The following is an 11,899-nucleotide window of genomic DNA, read 5'->3' on the forward strand; positions in this document are numbered from 1 at the left end:
GGGGGGGGGGGGTGTGCGCGTGGGGGGGCAGGCCCCGCCCACCCTTCCTGCACCTGTGAAAGGCCTGGAACGTGCGGCGCAAGCGGGCCAGGGCCTCCTGCTCTCGGGCTCGTATGTGGCTGTACAGGAAGTCACAGATCTGGTCCCTCTCAGGGGCTGTCAGGTCTCCAGGACTGTGCAGACAGAAGGCAAGCTCCCGGAACTCCACCAGCACCCCTGTCCCCCGAGGTGCACCTGCCAGAGAGTTCGTCACATACCTGCCAGTGGGCGGCAAGCAGGGCTGAGGCCAAGCGGGTGGGGGTGGGGGGCAGGGAGGGCGCACCTGTCCCGGGCTCTGGCTCCCACCGCAGCTGACGGAGAGCCTGCCGTACGGAGGCCAGCTTCCAGCCCACTGAGTCGGCCAGCTTAGGCATATCGAGCTCTACAGAATAACTCCCCCCACCTGTGCTCTCCACTGGCTGCTGGGCCAGACACAGAGCCAGGAGGGGACTCCTGCACCAGGGCAAGGGACACGTGATCAGTCCTGGTTCCGTGTCCCCGGCCCCAGGCTACACCAGGACGCATGCTCACCTGTGGGCCAGGGCCTGGAGCTGGGGGTGGCCCCCAGGGCAGCGCAGGCGGCAGTGGGCGTAGGTGGGTGCCAGCAGCTCCAGCCAACGCTGTGGATGCAGCTCCAGATAGCACAGCAAGGTCTCAATGGCTGGGGGGCAGAGCAGGGCTTAGGGGACGTGGGACACGGGCACATGGGGACCTGCCCACCACCGCCCCCAGGTCCTCACCTTCCTCAGGCATGTCCAGGGCCTGCACCAGCGGCTGCACTGGGAGTGCCCGCTCATGGCCCGGACACCGGGCTGTACACTTGCTGTTGGGTTGCTTGGCCTCTCTTGGGAACACGGCCACAGGCCTCTCCTGGCTCTTGACTCCGTCCTGCTCCAGGGGCCGTTGGGCTTGGGTGCAAGTGCAGGGTGGGAAGGAACACTGGACCAGCTTCTTCACGGCGAGAAAGTCGGTGGCATCAGCGTGCACGTGTCTCCGCAGCTCCTGCAGGTCCTGGCCCTGTGGCATGGCGGCTGTGAACGTGTGGCTGAGGGGTGTGGTGGGGGGGTGTGGTGCAGGGTAGGGGGCTCGAGCGGGGCAGGGAAGAACCTGGGGTTGTAGGAAGAGGTGGCAATGCGCTGGCTGACCGTCACGCCCGGCCCGGCCCACAGCCTGCACGTAGCTCTCGAAGCTTGCAGGCAGCCCCAGGTGCAGCACGGCCCGCACATCTGGCCGGTCCAGCCCCATCCCGAAGGCCACTGTGGCCACCACCACCCGCAGCCGGCCGTCCATGAAGGCTTGCTGCACCCGCCGCCGCTCCCGGCTACACATGCCGGCGTGGTAGGCTTCAGCTACAGCCTTGGGGGCCTGTCCTGCAAGGAAGACACGGACAGTTGGGTGGACTGTGTTCCCGGGGCAGGTCTATGGAGCACGACCCTGCTGACCTCACCTCTAGGCCCCAGGTCCCGGGCCTCACGCAGGCAGGTGCGGAGCAGGGCGGCGATGCGCTCTGTGTCCTCACGTCTGTTGCAGTAGACGATGACAGAGCTCAGAGCACGGAAACGATCACTCTGCAGCAGTGTCACCAGAGCCTGGTGGGTGACAGCAGTCAATAGGGGCTGTCAGAGGCCATGCTCTGCCTGCCCCAGACGTGAACACCCACCTGGTCTGGGTCCCTGTCCATGGACACAGAGAGGTACAGGTTGGCGGGGATGGTGACTGGCCCTCTGAGGACAAGCTCCTCGGCCACGCCTAGGTGCTGGGCCACATCTCTCGCGGTGCTGCGTGTGGCCGTGGCTGTGAGACCCAGGAAGCAGCGCACGCCCATGTGCTCCCGCAGCACCTGTGTGGGAGCAGAGCTGGTCAAGATGCCCAGCCCATCCTCCCTGGGCTGCTCACTTGTACCCGGAATAAGGCTCACCTTGCAGACACGCAGGTAGCAGGGTCGGAAGTTGTGGGACCACTGGGAAAGGCAGTGGGCCTCATCGACACAGGCAAAGGCAACTGGAGGCAGCTGAGGGAGGCGGCCAGGGGTCCCTGCCCCAACCAGCGCCTCAGGGGACAGCATCAGCACGTGCACCTGGGCCGCCTGAACCTGAGGGCGCAAGGTCAGGAGCGTCTTTCAAGGGCCTGTCTGCTCCCCTGCCTGTCTTGCCATGTATAGCCCCTCACCTTCTTCAAGGCAGACTCCCGCTGCTTCCTGGTCATGCCTGAGTGGATGCAGGCCGCCTTCAGGCACGGAGGCAGGCCAGACACCTGCAGGCACAGGAGGAAACCAGTTACAAGCCTTGCTTCTTTGGCCCTCCCTCCAATGGCTCTCAGAGCTGCTTAGCCTGGCAGCGACTGCCATCTCTGCCTCGGGCTCTCTGGGGAGAAAAAGGCCAGACTGTGGAGTCTAGGACTAAAGATGCACAGCCACCCATGAGCCTTGGCTCAGAAGCGCCAGGAGCAGACAGGCCCTCCTGGGGATGTCCCCCCTCTCCAGCACTGCTCCTCCTAGGGACCGACCCATGTCTGGCCAGTGGCCATACTCCTGCTGCCCTTGGGCCACTACCAGGCCTGGGGCTGTGGACACAGCTGGCAGATTGAGAACAGCTGAGCTCTTTACAGCTCTCATTAGGTTAACACACAGCCGCCCAAAAGGGTCAGAGGACCCGTGGGCACTGGTTCCTGCCTTCTGTGTAGGCCCAAGGTTCCTATCAGTGCACCTGGTCGTCCATGAGAGACAGCAGGGGTGAGATAACCAGTGTGAGGCATGGGCTCCGCCGGGCGTAAAGCAGCGCAGGGAGCTGGTAGCACAGGGACTTGCCAGCACCAGTGGGCAGCACCAGCAGCGTGGACATGCCTGGTGGGACGAAGGGTCAGTAGTGCCACTCTGTGGCCAGGCCTTGGCCCTGCCTTATCCCCCTGGCAGCCAAGCTCACCAGAAAGGATCCGCATGACCACACGCTCCTGCCCGGGGCGGAAGGCTTGGTGCCCCAGCTCCTCTAGGGCCTGGAACACCTCAGCTGGTGTCTCTGTGGACACAGGTGTTGGTCAGCATGGCCCCAAGTTGCCCCCATTTCCCAGTAAAGGCTCTGGGCTGGTAAGCTTCTGCTCACCTGCCACTTGCCCCGAGGGCCCTGGTGGGTAGAGTGGTGGCACAATGGGGGATGGGCAGTGCGCCTGGGGCACAGGCCGCTCCACGGTCACCAACGGCTCAGGCCCAGCAGGCTCTGTATCTTTCTCACTCACTGCTATCAGACACAAAAAGGTGGTGTGGGAACTTCAGGCGAGACTGGGATCTTTCTGGCAAAAACGCAGGTAGCTATAGCCTGCCCTCCCTCCTTTCATTCACCAGGGAGTTGGCAGCTGGCAGTGCCCGTCCTCCTGACTACTTCCTCTAAGGTGAGCTGGGTCTGCACATCCTCTTCATTCTTGCTGCTCTTCTGGGGGCCCAGGGTAGGCTCTGCATCAGGTATAAGGAGCTGGTAGGTTTTGTTTGAGCTAGACATGCTTCCCCCTACTCCCCACCAAGAGTACAACGCTCCTCCAAACAGTGTTAGCCCAACCCATCACCCAGAGTAGAAGTTTCACCTGACTGGGGGCACTGGGATGACCAGTGGCCTAGCTGCCCACACTGGAAGCAAGAATTCTTGACTGTAGCTTTGGGCTGACCTCCTCCAAAACACTCCCCCTTTTTCTGCCACTTCTGCTTCCACATCTGGGGGCCACAAAAAAAGGTCACGTGGCAAAAGGTGGTAGGGATGAAGGGAGTGCCTGCTGCCACCTCACCTGTTTGCGGAGGAGCCTGCCCCGGAGTGCTGGGCCCCGCACGTAGCGCTTCTGCTTCATGTTGAGGCGTACGTAATTCCCTCCGCTGCGGAGCGCTGATCTAGAAAGGACGTACAAGCAGAGCATGCCCAAAGCTGCCCCACCCTGGCTCGTCTCAGAATGACCCTACTGGGAGGTTGAAGCTGTGGTACCTGGAGGCTCTGGGGGCACTGGGGGGCTGTACCCACAGGGGTTCTCCTGGACAGTCCCCTGCATGTTCCGCAGCTCCAGCTTCCTCAGGCAGAGGTCCTGCCTGGCCACTGTCCTGCTGGGCCTGTGCAGGGCTCCCTTCTGGTTCCCTACTCCATCTCCACTTCTTGTCTTGACTGTTGCCAGGTTGGGGGCTCCCTGCACTGACTCCAGCAATCTGTAGGGCTGGAGTCTCAGGGCCAGTGCTGGGACCAAGAACAGATGGGACACCTGAAGTCAGAGGCTGTGACTCCTCTACACCCAGGTTAGGCTGGCAGGCCTTGGAAGCCCCCAGGAAATCTGGGGCCCCATTGTGACACCGCTGTAGCCAGTCAGGGTCTAGGGAGCTCAGTCGTAGGCTCAAGGATGCCTGTAGCTGTTGGAGGCGGCCTGGCCTCAGCTGGGGCCCATGAGGCTGGAGGGGCACCTCACTGACGACTTCTGGAGAGATGTGGACAGCCCCTCCACCTGGTGGCCCTGGGGAGGGCGTCTTGGACGAGGGTCTTCGTGGAGTCCGGGGTATGCGGCCCAGGGCTGGCCCACCCTGAGAGGGGGAGGACAGACCAGCAAGCAGGAACTCAGGTCTCTGGGCTGCTACAGACTCTGAAACCTGCCAAAATGTCCACCCTGAAGTGCAGGGCAAGCTGAGAAGCCTGAGGTTGGCTCTGAACCTGTCTCAGGAGTCTCACCCTGATTAATGCTGGAAGGGTGCACATGACCACGTTGGTACAGGTGCATACGTTTGGAAAGGCTGATGAGAAAGGCTATGTGGTGACTCTGTCCCTGGGCAGAGAGTAGCTCTGCATCCAGGATGGACACACAGCCGGCCAGGCTGGTAACTCTCACCTGCAGAGTTGCCTTTAGGTTGGCTTTAAGCCTCTTCCCGTAGTCTGGCACAGACCCCACAGGGCTTGGCCCAGAAACAGTAGGATGTGGACTCTGGGTCGCAGCCCGATTCAAGTGCGGCCCCCAGCAGCTGGGCTCCGGCATCTGCAGGAAGAGACGGTGGCAGTCCGAGCCCTCCTCCAGCCCCTCTCCTACAGGTCCAGTCCTCCCCCGATGTTCTGTGCCTCACAGAGGCCTGGTCACAACTCCTCCTGACTCTGCCATACAGGAGACTGACCCGCAGGCCAGGACGTCCAGGCCTGGGTACCTCCTCGGGCGTCGCGAGAAGCGACCGCTTGGGGCTGCGAGGTCCAATGCCGCCGGCCCGGCCCAGGGCTCCCTTCAGGGCGCTGTACTCCCGGTAGAGCGCTGGGGGTGGGGTCAAGAGTCAGCGGGGTCTGCCGGGCTCCTTCCCCGCCCGCCCCTCCTTCCGCCCCGCGTCAGCGCGCTCACCGCGGGTCTCCTCCGGCGCCGCCTCCACGTCTTCCTGCGGAGGGAGCGCGTCAGTCCGCGGCCGCACCCTTAGCCCCCCGTCCCCGGGCAGCCCGCACCTGGCCCGGCCGCCGCCCGCTCCGCCGCCGGAACGCGCGCTCCCAATCCTGCAGCCGCTCCCGCACGTCCCGCAGCCGCTCCATGGCGCTGGCCCGGCAGCCCCGGGCCCCGCGAATCTCCCGCCGCGAGGGCGACGCCGGCCGTCGGCCAATGGGGGCACCCGGCAGGGTCGGAGGCGGGGCGGCTCGGCAGCCGCTGCCGGGACAGCCAATCAGTGGGGTCCTGGCGGGACGGCCAATGGGTGGCGGATACGTCATCGCGGCGCGCGGAAGCTCTGGGCGGCCGCCGCGGACGGTGAGGCGGGGCCGGTGGCGGTGGCAGCGGCTGTGGGGCCGGTGAGCGCGGGCCGCCGGCCGGAGATGGAGCGGGGCGGCGTGCGCCCCCGGCCCTGCCTGGCCGCACGAAGCGGGCGCGGGCGCTTGGGGCGGCGCCGCCCGGGAGGCGGGAGCGGGACCCGGGCCGTTCGTCCGCGGGGTGGGGAAGAACCTGGAGCCCTGCGTCGGGCAGAGCGACCTCGGGTCCCGGGCGGGGTGGGGGGGGAACCGGCTGCGAGGGGCAGATCACGTCCGGGACGCGGAGGGCATCGCATTGAGCGTCTCCCGCGGCTCGAGGCCGGGAGGAGCCGGGCGGGGGCGTCTTCGGGGAAAAGCCGGGAGCCGCGGGCCGGCGGGAGGGGGCGGCGGCCACTGCCCAGAGGCTCCTCCCACGGTGACCACACTGGCTGCTTTCGTTTCCTCTCGTGACAGGTGCTGGGTTGGTCTGTCCTGTCACAGCGAGGTATGAATAGTCCTCGCGAGATTTGTCTGCAGGCAGAGCAAGGCCGAGGGTTGGCGTTCGGGGCTTCTCAAGAACCGGTGCCCTAAGGACTTAACGTTGTGCATGAGGTCCGGAAGAGCAGGGTCTCTGGGGCCAGATTGCTCCCCCTTCCCCGAGCTCGTCGTCCAGGCTGTGACCTTGGTCTGGCAAGGCTTAGGTCTTAGTTTTCTAATCTGTTTCCAGGGGTATGACTGGGAAGCAGTTTTGAGGATGAGTTGTTTGGCCCACAGTAAGTCCACTGACTGTTGCTGCTGCTGAAGTCAGTAGTAGAGCTGATGTCTAAGTACCTTCTAGTCTCAGGCATTTTCTGTATGCTCCTTATTAGCTTGGATGCCCATTCTGCTGCTGCTTCTACCCATCTGAGCAGTTCCTGGCCTGGGACCTACTGAATCCCATGGGTTTGAGAGTTGGTGTCTCACTCTGGTTCTCTAGGGGGAAGGGAGATGTTTAGACAGGTGGCAAGGACCTTGGTGGGTGAGGTTTGCTTTCTGTCTTTCTGTGAATCTGCAGGGATCTCCATGCTTGGCAGTACTACTGGACTGTAGTAGTTAAAACCCGAGGGTCAGGCCTGTCTGGAGTCAACGTTCCCTGGGTCCCAGCCCTTTTTATCCTTGCTGGTATTTATTAAGCTGCATCAGTGCTTCCAGCTCCTGTCCAAGGAACACCTGCAAGAGCTGGAGGAGGGTGGGGAGGCGAATTGTGATGCAGCTTCCAGCCCCCTAGGAGTGTCCTACCCCCTCTAGTGCTTGTGTGGTGGGGGAAGGGCCCGAGCTTTATTCTACTTTTGAGGAAGAGAGGGCTCTGATAAACAGTTTTGTGATTTGGGAGGCCTCAAGTGCAGGTTGGGCGGAGGGGAGGTCCTGCAGAGCAGTAGCCCTCAAAAGCACATCCAGGCAAGCTGGTCATATCTGATGCTGAGCTATTTATGTACCGCTTGATGACTACATTTCCCTAAAGAGGCCCCATGTTTCTGGAGACCGGGAACTGGGGGGTGGCCTTGTCCCTGTTTCCACTTAGCCCATTGCTAGGCACTTAGCACTTGCTCTTCGGTGCCACGGTCCTCCACTAAGTGCCAGCACTGTGCCAAGTGCCATGCTGGGCTTGCTCACTACCAGTGATGGAGGAGGCTATGGCCGGGTGGTGGCCTGGGGTCTGTCCTCCCCGCTGAAGGGCCCTTCCCTGCAGGTGGCTTCCTGCCTGGCCGAGCGCCATGCACACGCTTGTGTTCCTGAGCACCAGGCAGGTGCTCCAGTGCCAGCCAGCTGCCTGCCAGGCCCTGCCCCTGCTGCCTCGAGAGCTCTTCCCCCTGCTGTTCAAGGTGGCCTTCATGGACAAGAAGACTGTTGTGCTTCGAGAGCTGGTGCACACGTGGCCCTTCCCGCTGCTCAGCTTCCAGCAGCTGTTGCAGGAATGTGCCCACTGCAGCCGGGCCTTGCTGCAAGAGCGCCCCAGCACAGAGAGCATGCAGGCTGTGATCCTGGGGCTGACGGCCCGGCTCCACACCCCAGAGACAGAGTCTGGCACACAGCCTCTCTGCAGGTATGGGCTCACCTGAGGGGCCCTCAGGCCTGGGGGTGGTGGTGCTGGTGGTGGTGGTGGTGCAGGTGCAGAGAGGGTCCCCTGTGAGGTTCCAGGCCACTGCAAGAGGTCAGTGCAGGAACAGGCATTTTGCTCCTGTCCCAAGATGGCTGGGAGTGGGTATGGGCTCTGCTCCCTTGTCTCCTGCTTCAGCCTACTCGTGCTCCCAGGAAGCATGCCCTGCGAGTGCTGGACATGACGGGCCTCCTGGATGACGGCGTGGAGCAGGACCCTGGTACCATGAGCATGTGGGACTGCACAGCAGCAGTGGCCCGCACCTGCATAGCACAGCAGCAGGGCGTGACTGCGGAGCCTGGGCTGGCCCCCATTCCTGTGGAGGTTCGCGTGGACCTGCGGGTGAACCGGGCCTCATATGCCTTCCTGCGGGAGGCACTCCGAAGCAGTGTAGGCAGTCCCTTGCGGCTCTGCTGCCGGGACTTGCGGGCTGAGGACCTGCCCATGCGCAACACTGTGGCTTTGCTGCAGCTGCTGGATGCAGGCTGCTTGCGCCGTGTGGACCTGCGCTTTAACAACTTGGGTCTACGTGGCCTGTCTGTTATCATCCCACATGTGGCCCGCTTCCAGCACCTTGCCAGCCTGCGGCTGCACTATGTGCATGGGGATTCCAGGCAGCCCTCTGTGGATGGTGAGGACAACTTCCGTTACTTCCTGGCCCAGATGGGCCGCTTCACCTGTCTTCGGGAGCTCAGCATGGGCTCCTCTCTCCTCTCGGGACGGTTGGACCAGCTGCTCAGGTGAGCGAGCCCCGCTACTGCCCTGTCCTTCCTCCTCTCCCTGAGACCCTCCCCTGGTCTTTCCTGTTTGTGATCCCCTGTGTCCCCTGTAGCACCCTGCAGAGTCCCCTGGAGAGCCTGGAGCTGGCCTTCTGTGCCCTGCTGCCTGAGGATTTGCGCTTTCTGGCACGGAGCCCCCATGCTGTCCATCTCAAGAAGTTGGACCTTAGTGGCAATGACCTGTCTGGCAACCAACTAGAGCCTTTCCAGGGCCTGCTGCGGGCGGCTGCAGCCACACTGCTGCACCTGGAGCTGACTGAGTGCCAGCTTGCTGATACCCAGCTGCTGGCCACGCTCCCTGTGCTGACGCGCTGCACCAGCCTCCGCTACCTCGGCCTCTATGGCAATCCGCTGTCCATGGCGGGCCTCAAGGAGCTCCTCCGGGATTCAGTGGTGCAGGCTGAGCTACGCACAGTGGTGCACCCCTTCCCTGTGGACTGTTACGAAGGCCTGCCCTGGCCACCGCCTGCTTCTGTCCTGCTGGAGGCTTCCATCAATGAGGAGAAGTTTGCTCGTGTGGAGGCCGAGCTGCACCAGCTGCTCCTCGCCTCAGGCCGTGCTCATGTGCTTTGGACCACAGACATTTATGGGCGCCTGGCTGCAGACTACTTCAGCCTGTGACCTCCAGGCTGTCCTGGTGTTCAGGGCTGCTGCAGATCCCTCCCTGCCTTAGGTAGACAGAGCCTTCATGGGACCCTGTTGGAGGCCTGACACAGAGGCACGGGTCTTGGGTTTCCTTGCTCCTGGGCACTTTGAGCCTTCCTATGCTTTGTGCAGCACCGTGCGCAGTTTGCCCTGTACCCGTTCCCCTGGCTGGCTGACTGTGGGCTTCAGGGCTGGATTCCAGGGCTGGATTCCAGGCCTGCACGGCCAGGTTTGGTTTGGGTGCACTTGGCTACCCTCTGGTGTTCTGGTCCTCTCTTTGGAATGTTTCTGGGGTCTCAACTGTGAGCTGAGAGAGGGTGTTCTCTCTAGGCCCTTCCCAAGAGCTGACTGACCTGGGATTGAAGTTAGAACAGGGACCTGCTTCAAGGAGAGCTGGGTCTCCCTACCCTGGCACCCAGGAGACCACCTGGCTGGGCTTTGGAGCCAGAAGGTGTCATTAAGGTACAAACGTGCAGTGTGTTTGGAACTTAAATTTGTGGTGGTTTTTTTCTGTCCTAATTGGTCAGAACGACTTGTCGCTGGCTTATCTGGCTGCTGGGTAACTAACAGCTGTCTTCCGGTGTGCTGCTCGCCTCGCTCGCCTCCCGTTCCCTGGGCGCCTCCGCAGCCCGTCGCCCCTCCCACCTCGGGGAGGACCCCCGCAGGCTGGCGGGCCGCTGTCAGCCCCTGCAGAGCTACAGGTGAGGGGGGTTCTGGGAGGGGTGTGGGGAGCCTCCGTGGCCACCGTCTGTCCGCACCTCAGGACTTCGTCTGCAGAGCTGCGGGTCCGCGGGTGCCTGCGCCACGCCCCCGGGGCCCCAGACCCCACACACGGCTCGCCGCACACTGCGCAGCTTCTACCCTTTACTGACTGCGCTGGGGCATGCGCGGGGCGACCCCGCGGGCCGACCAATCCGCGAGGCCCACGTCATCAGCACGCGCCCTCCCGCCCCTGCGCCGCTCTAGCCCCGGCTCAGCAGTGAATCTCATAGGCCGCGGGAGGCTGCAGCGGGAGCCCCTGCCCCAGCCCGGCGGCCGTGCCGTCGGCTGCCTCCGTCGGGCCCTCTGCGAAGAGCGGCTTGGAGCGGTCGATGACGAACATCTCGTGGCCTCGCTCGTCGCGGAGCTCCTCGAGCTGCGCGAAGGTGCAGGGCCCGTCTGAGTAGTCGTTGACGAACAGCGCGCCCTCCCCCGGCGGCCCCGGCGCCTTTTTCCGCTTGCGCCGCCGGCGGCAGATCATGGTCGCCAGGAGCAGCGCCGTGAGCGCGAGGAGCGCGATGGCGGCTGCAATGGCCGTCTGCGTGGCCAGGCCCAGGGCGCGGAAGGCCATGCTGCCCGCCTCCTGTAAGGGCTCGTGGCTGACGGGGCCGGCGTGCGGGGGCGGGGGGGGCGCCAGCTGCAGCTGCTGCTGCTGGGACAGGTTGACCAGGAGCTGGAAGGGCACGCGGGCGGCGCCGCCGGCATTGGAGGCCTCGCACTCGTACTTGCCAGCGTGGGCCAGGGTGATGTTGGTGAGGAAGAGCATGCCGCTGCCCGTGTCAGAGGCGCCGGGCCCGCCTGGGCGCGGCGCCCTGCCTTCTGGCTGGACCTGAGCCCGTGGCTGCCCTTCGCGAGGCTGGGCCACCTTTCTCCAGGTCACCAGGGGCTGCGGGTAGCCGGAAGCCTGGCAGGCAACCCGCAGGTCCTCACCCAGGTTGGCCGTCACCTCCAGCGGCTCTACGTGTACAGAGGGCGGGATGCAGATGAGGCTACTGCCAGATATGTCCAGGAGACTTTGAAGTGCCAGGCGCGGGGGCTCTGCACACATGATCTTCTTGTCCCTGGAGCTGAGCAGCCGCTGGCCCCCCTCCTTGATCCATGCTCCCAGCCAATGCAGGGCGCAGTCACAGCGCCATGGGTTCTCTGTGGGCAGAGCAGTGGTGGGCAGGTAGCTCAGGGGTGGCCTCAGAACAGCCTGTGCAGGTGGGGTTCTTTTGGTCAGAACAGGAGCTCCTTTCCCACCTCCCGCAGGAGCCCCTGCCACCTCTTCTCTGACCCTAAGCTCCTTGGAGTGTAGGCACTCTTCTCTTCTGCTTCCGTTCTGTGATGCATGTTCCAGTTCACTAATTTCCACAAAAGCCTCTACTCTGAAGTCTCTCCTTGCAACAAGTCCCATTATTTATTTGGGGGGGCGGGGAGGGAAACCTTGGTGTCCACATAGACATCCCACAGGACTAAAACCTTGCAAGTCCTGTCAGCCTTGTCTTCAGGTGCTGTGTCCTGGAAATGTCAGCCCTAGTTTCATCCTTCTAGTTTCTGCCTGTCTGCCCTGACAGCCCCAAAGCGCGCAAGCCCCTCAACTCTGTCCAGGGACTTCTACCTTTTCTGTCTTCCCCAGGCAAGTTCCCTGAGCGGTTTCCCTTCCAGCACCCCCAGTCCTGTCAGCCTTCTCCGTGGGTGCAGGTGGGGGCGTGGCCCTCCATAGTGCTCCTGGGTGGTCTGCAACCCAGAGCCACTGAAATCAAAGTGCGCTCCACACCTGGGCCTGTTTCCTACCGCCACAACTGTGGCCAGGGAATAACCCTTTGCATGAGACACCAGCCCCCCCGGGG

The 11,899-nt window shown here is 63.4% G+C and overlaps 3 protein-coding genes across 7 annotated transcripts in view; 1 reads left to right on the forward strand and 2 right to left on the reverse strand.

Annotated features, from left to right (window-relative positions):
• RECQL4 (RecQ like helicase 4) overlaps nt 1-5,732 on the reverse strand; it is a 6,652-nt gene extending 920 nt beyond the window's left edge. The window contains exons 1-20 of the mRNA XM_040625613.1: nt 5,475-5,732; nt 5,377-5,410; nt 5,192-5,292; nt 4,885-5,028; nt 4,002-4,582; nt 3,811-3,910; nt 3,613-3,739; nt 3,374-3,484; nt 3,138-3,272; nt 2,961-3,053; nt 2,745-2,881; nt 2,209-2,292; nt 1,958-2,131; nt 1,700-1,879; nt 1,487-1,628; nt 1,147-1,409; nt 780-1,056; nt 571-700; nt 323-492; nt 54-234 (exon numbers count right to left, since the gene is read on the reverse strand). Of these exons, the coding sequence (XP_040481547.1) occupies nt 54-234; nt 323-492; nt 571-700; nt 780-1,056; nt 1,147-1,409; nt 1,487-1,628; nt 1,700-1,879; nt 1,958-2,131; nt 2,209-2,292; nt 2,745-2,881; nt 2,961-3,053; nt 3,138-3,272; nt 3,374-3,484; nt 3,613-3,739; nt 3,811-3,910; nt 4,002-4,582; nt 4,885-5,028; nt 5,192-5,292; nt 5,377-5,410; nt 5,475-5,732 (3,422 nt within the window). The remainder of the gene's footprint in view (nt 1-53; nt 235-322; nt 493-570; nt 701-779; nt 1,057-1,146; nt 1,410-1,486; nt 1,629-1,699; nt 1,880-1,957; nt 2,132-2,208; nt 2,293-2,744; nt 2,882-2,960; nt 3,054-3,137; nt 3,273-3,373; nt 3,485-3,612; nt 3,740-3,810; nt 3,911-4,001; nt 4,583-4,884; nt 5,029-5,191; nt 5,293-5,376; nt 5,411-5,474) is intronic.
• On the forward strand, nt 5,725-9,801 carry LRRC14 (leucine rich repeat containing 14). 4 transcript variants are annotated; one of them, XM_040625970.1, is made up of 5 exons: nt 5,743-5,810; nt 6,222-6,359; nt 7,477-7,830; nt 8,040-8,624; nt 8,717-9,801. In XM_040625970.1, the coding sequence occupies exons 2-5, from the start codon at nt 6,355-6,357 to the stop codon at nt 9,282-9,284; spliced, it is 1,512 nt and encodes a 503-aa protein (XP_040481904.1). In that variant the 5' UTR covers nt 5,743-5,810; nt 6,222-6,354; the 3' UTR covers nt 9,285-9,801. The 4 variants fall into 4 exon arrangements, with proteins under 4 accessions (XP_040481905.1, XP_040481904.1, XP_008682275.2 ...); XM_040625971.1 differs by lacking the exon at nt 6,222-6,359 and having other exon boundaries at nt 5,725-5,810; XM_008684053.2 differs by lacking the exon at nt 5,743-5,810 and having other exon boundaries at nt 7,610-7,830.
• Nucleotides 9,802-10,161: 360 nt separating this feature from the next.
• Nucleotides 10,162-11,899, reverse strand: part of LRRC24 (leucine rich repeat containing 24) — a 5,211-nt gene continuing 3,473 nt past the window's right edge. For both annotated transcript variants that reach the window (XM_040625968.1, XM_040625969.1), the window contains exon 5: nt 10,162-11,210. In XM_040625968.1, the coding sequence (XP_040481902.1) occupies nt 10,282-11,210 (929 nt within the window). In that variant the 3' untranslated portion in view covers nt 10,162-10,281. The remainder of the gene's footprint in view (nt 11,211-11,899) is intronic.

This window comes from Ursus maritimus, unplaced genomic scaffold, assembly GCF_017311325.1.
Source record: "Ursus maritimus isolate PB19 unplaced genomic scaffold, ASM1731132v1 scaffold_9, whole genome shotgun sequence".
NCBI lineage: Eukaryota > Metazoa > Chordata > Mammalia > Carnivora > Ursidae > Ursus > Ursus maritimus.

Excerpts from the sequence above, each read along its gene's own strand:
- LRRC14 (XM_040625970.1), top strand. Across the intron at positions 7,831-8,039 it reads GGCACACAGCCTCTCTGCAG|GAAGCATGCCCTGCGAGTGC; the intron begins GTATGGGCTCAC and ends TCGTGCTCCCAG. Across the intron at positions 8,625-8,716 it reads CGGTTGGACCAGCTGCTCAG|CACCCTGCAGAGTCCCCTGG; the intron begins GTGAGCGAGCCC and ends TGTCCCCTGTAG.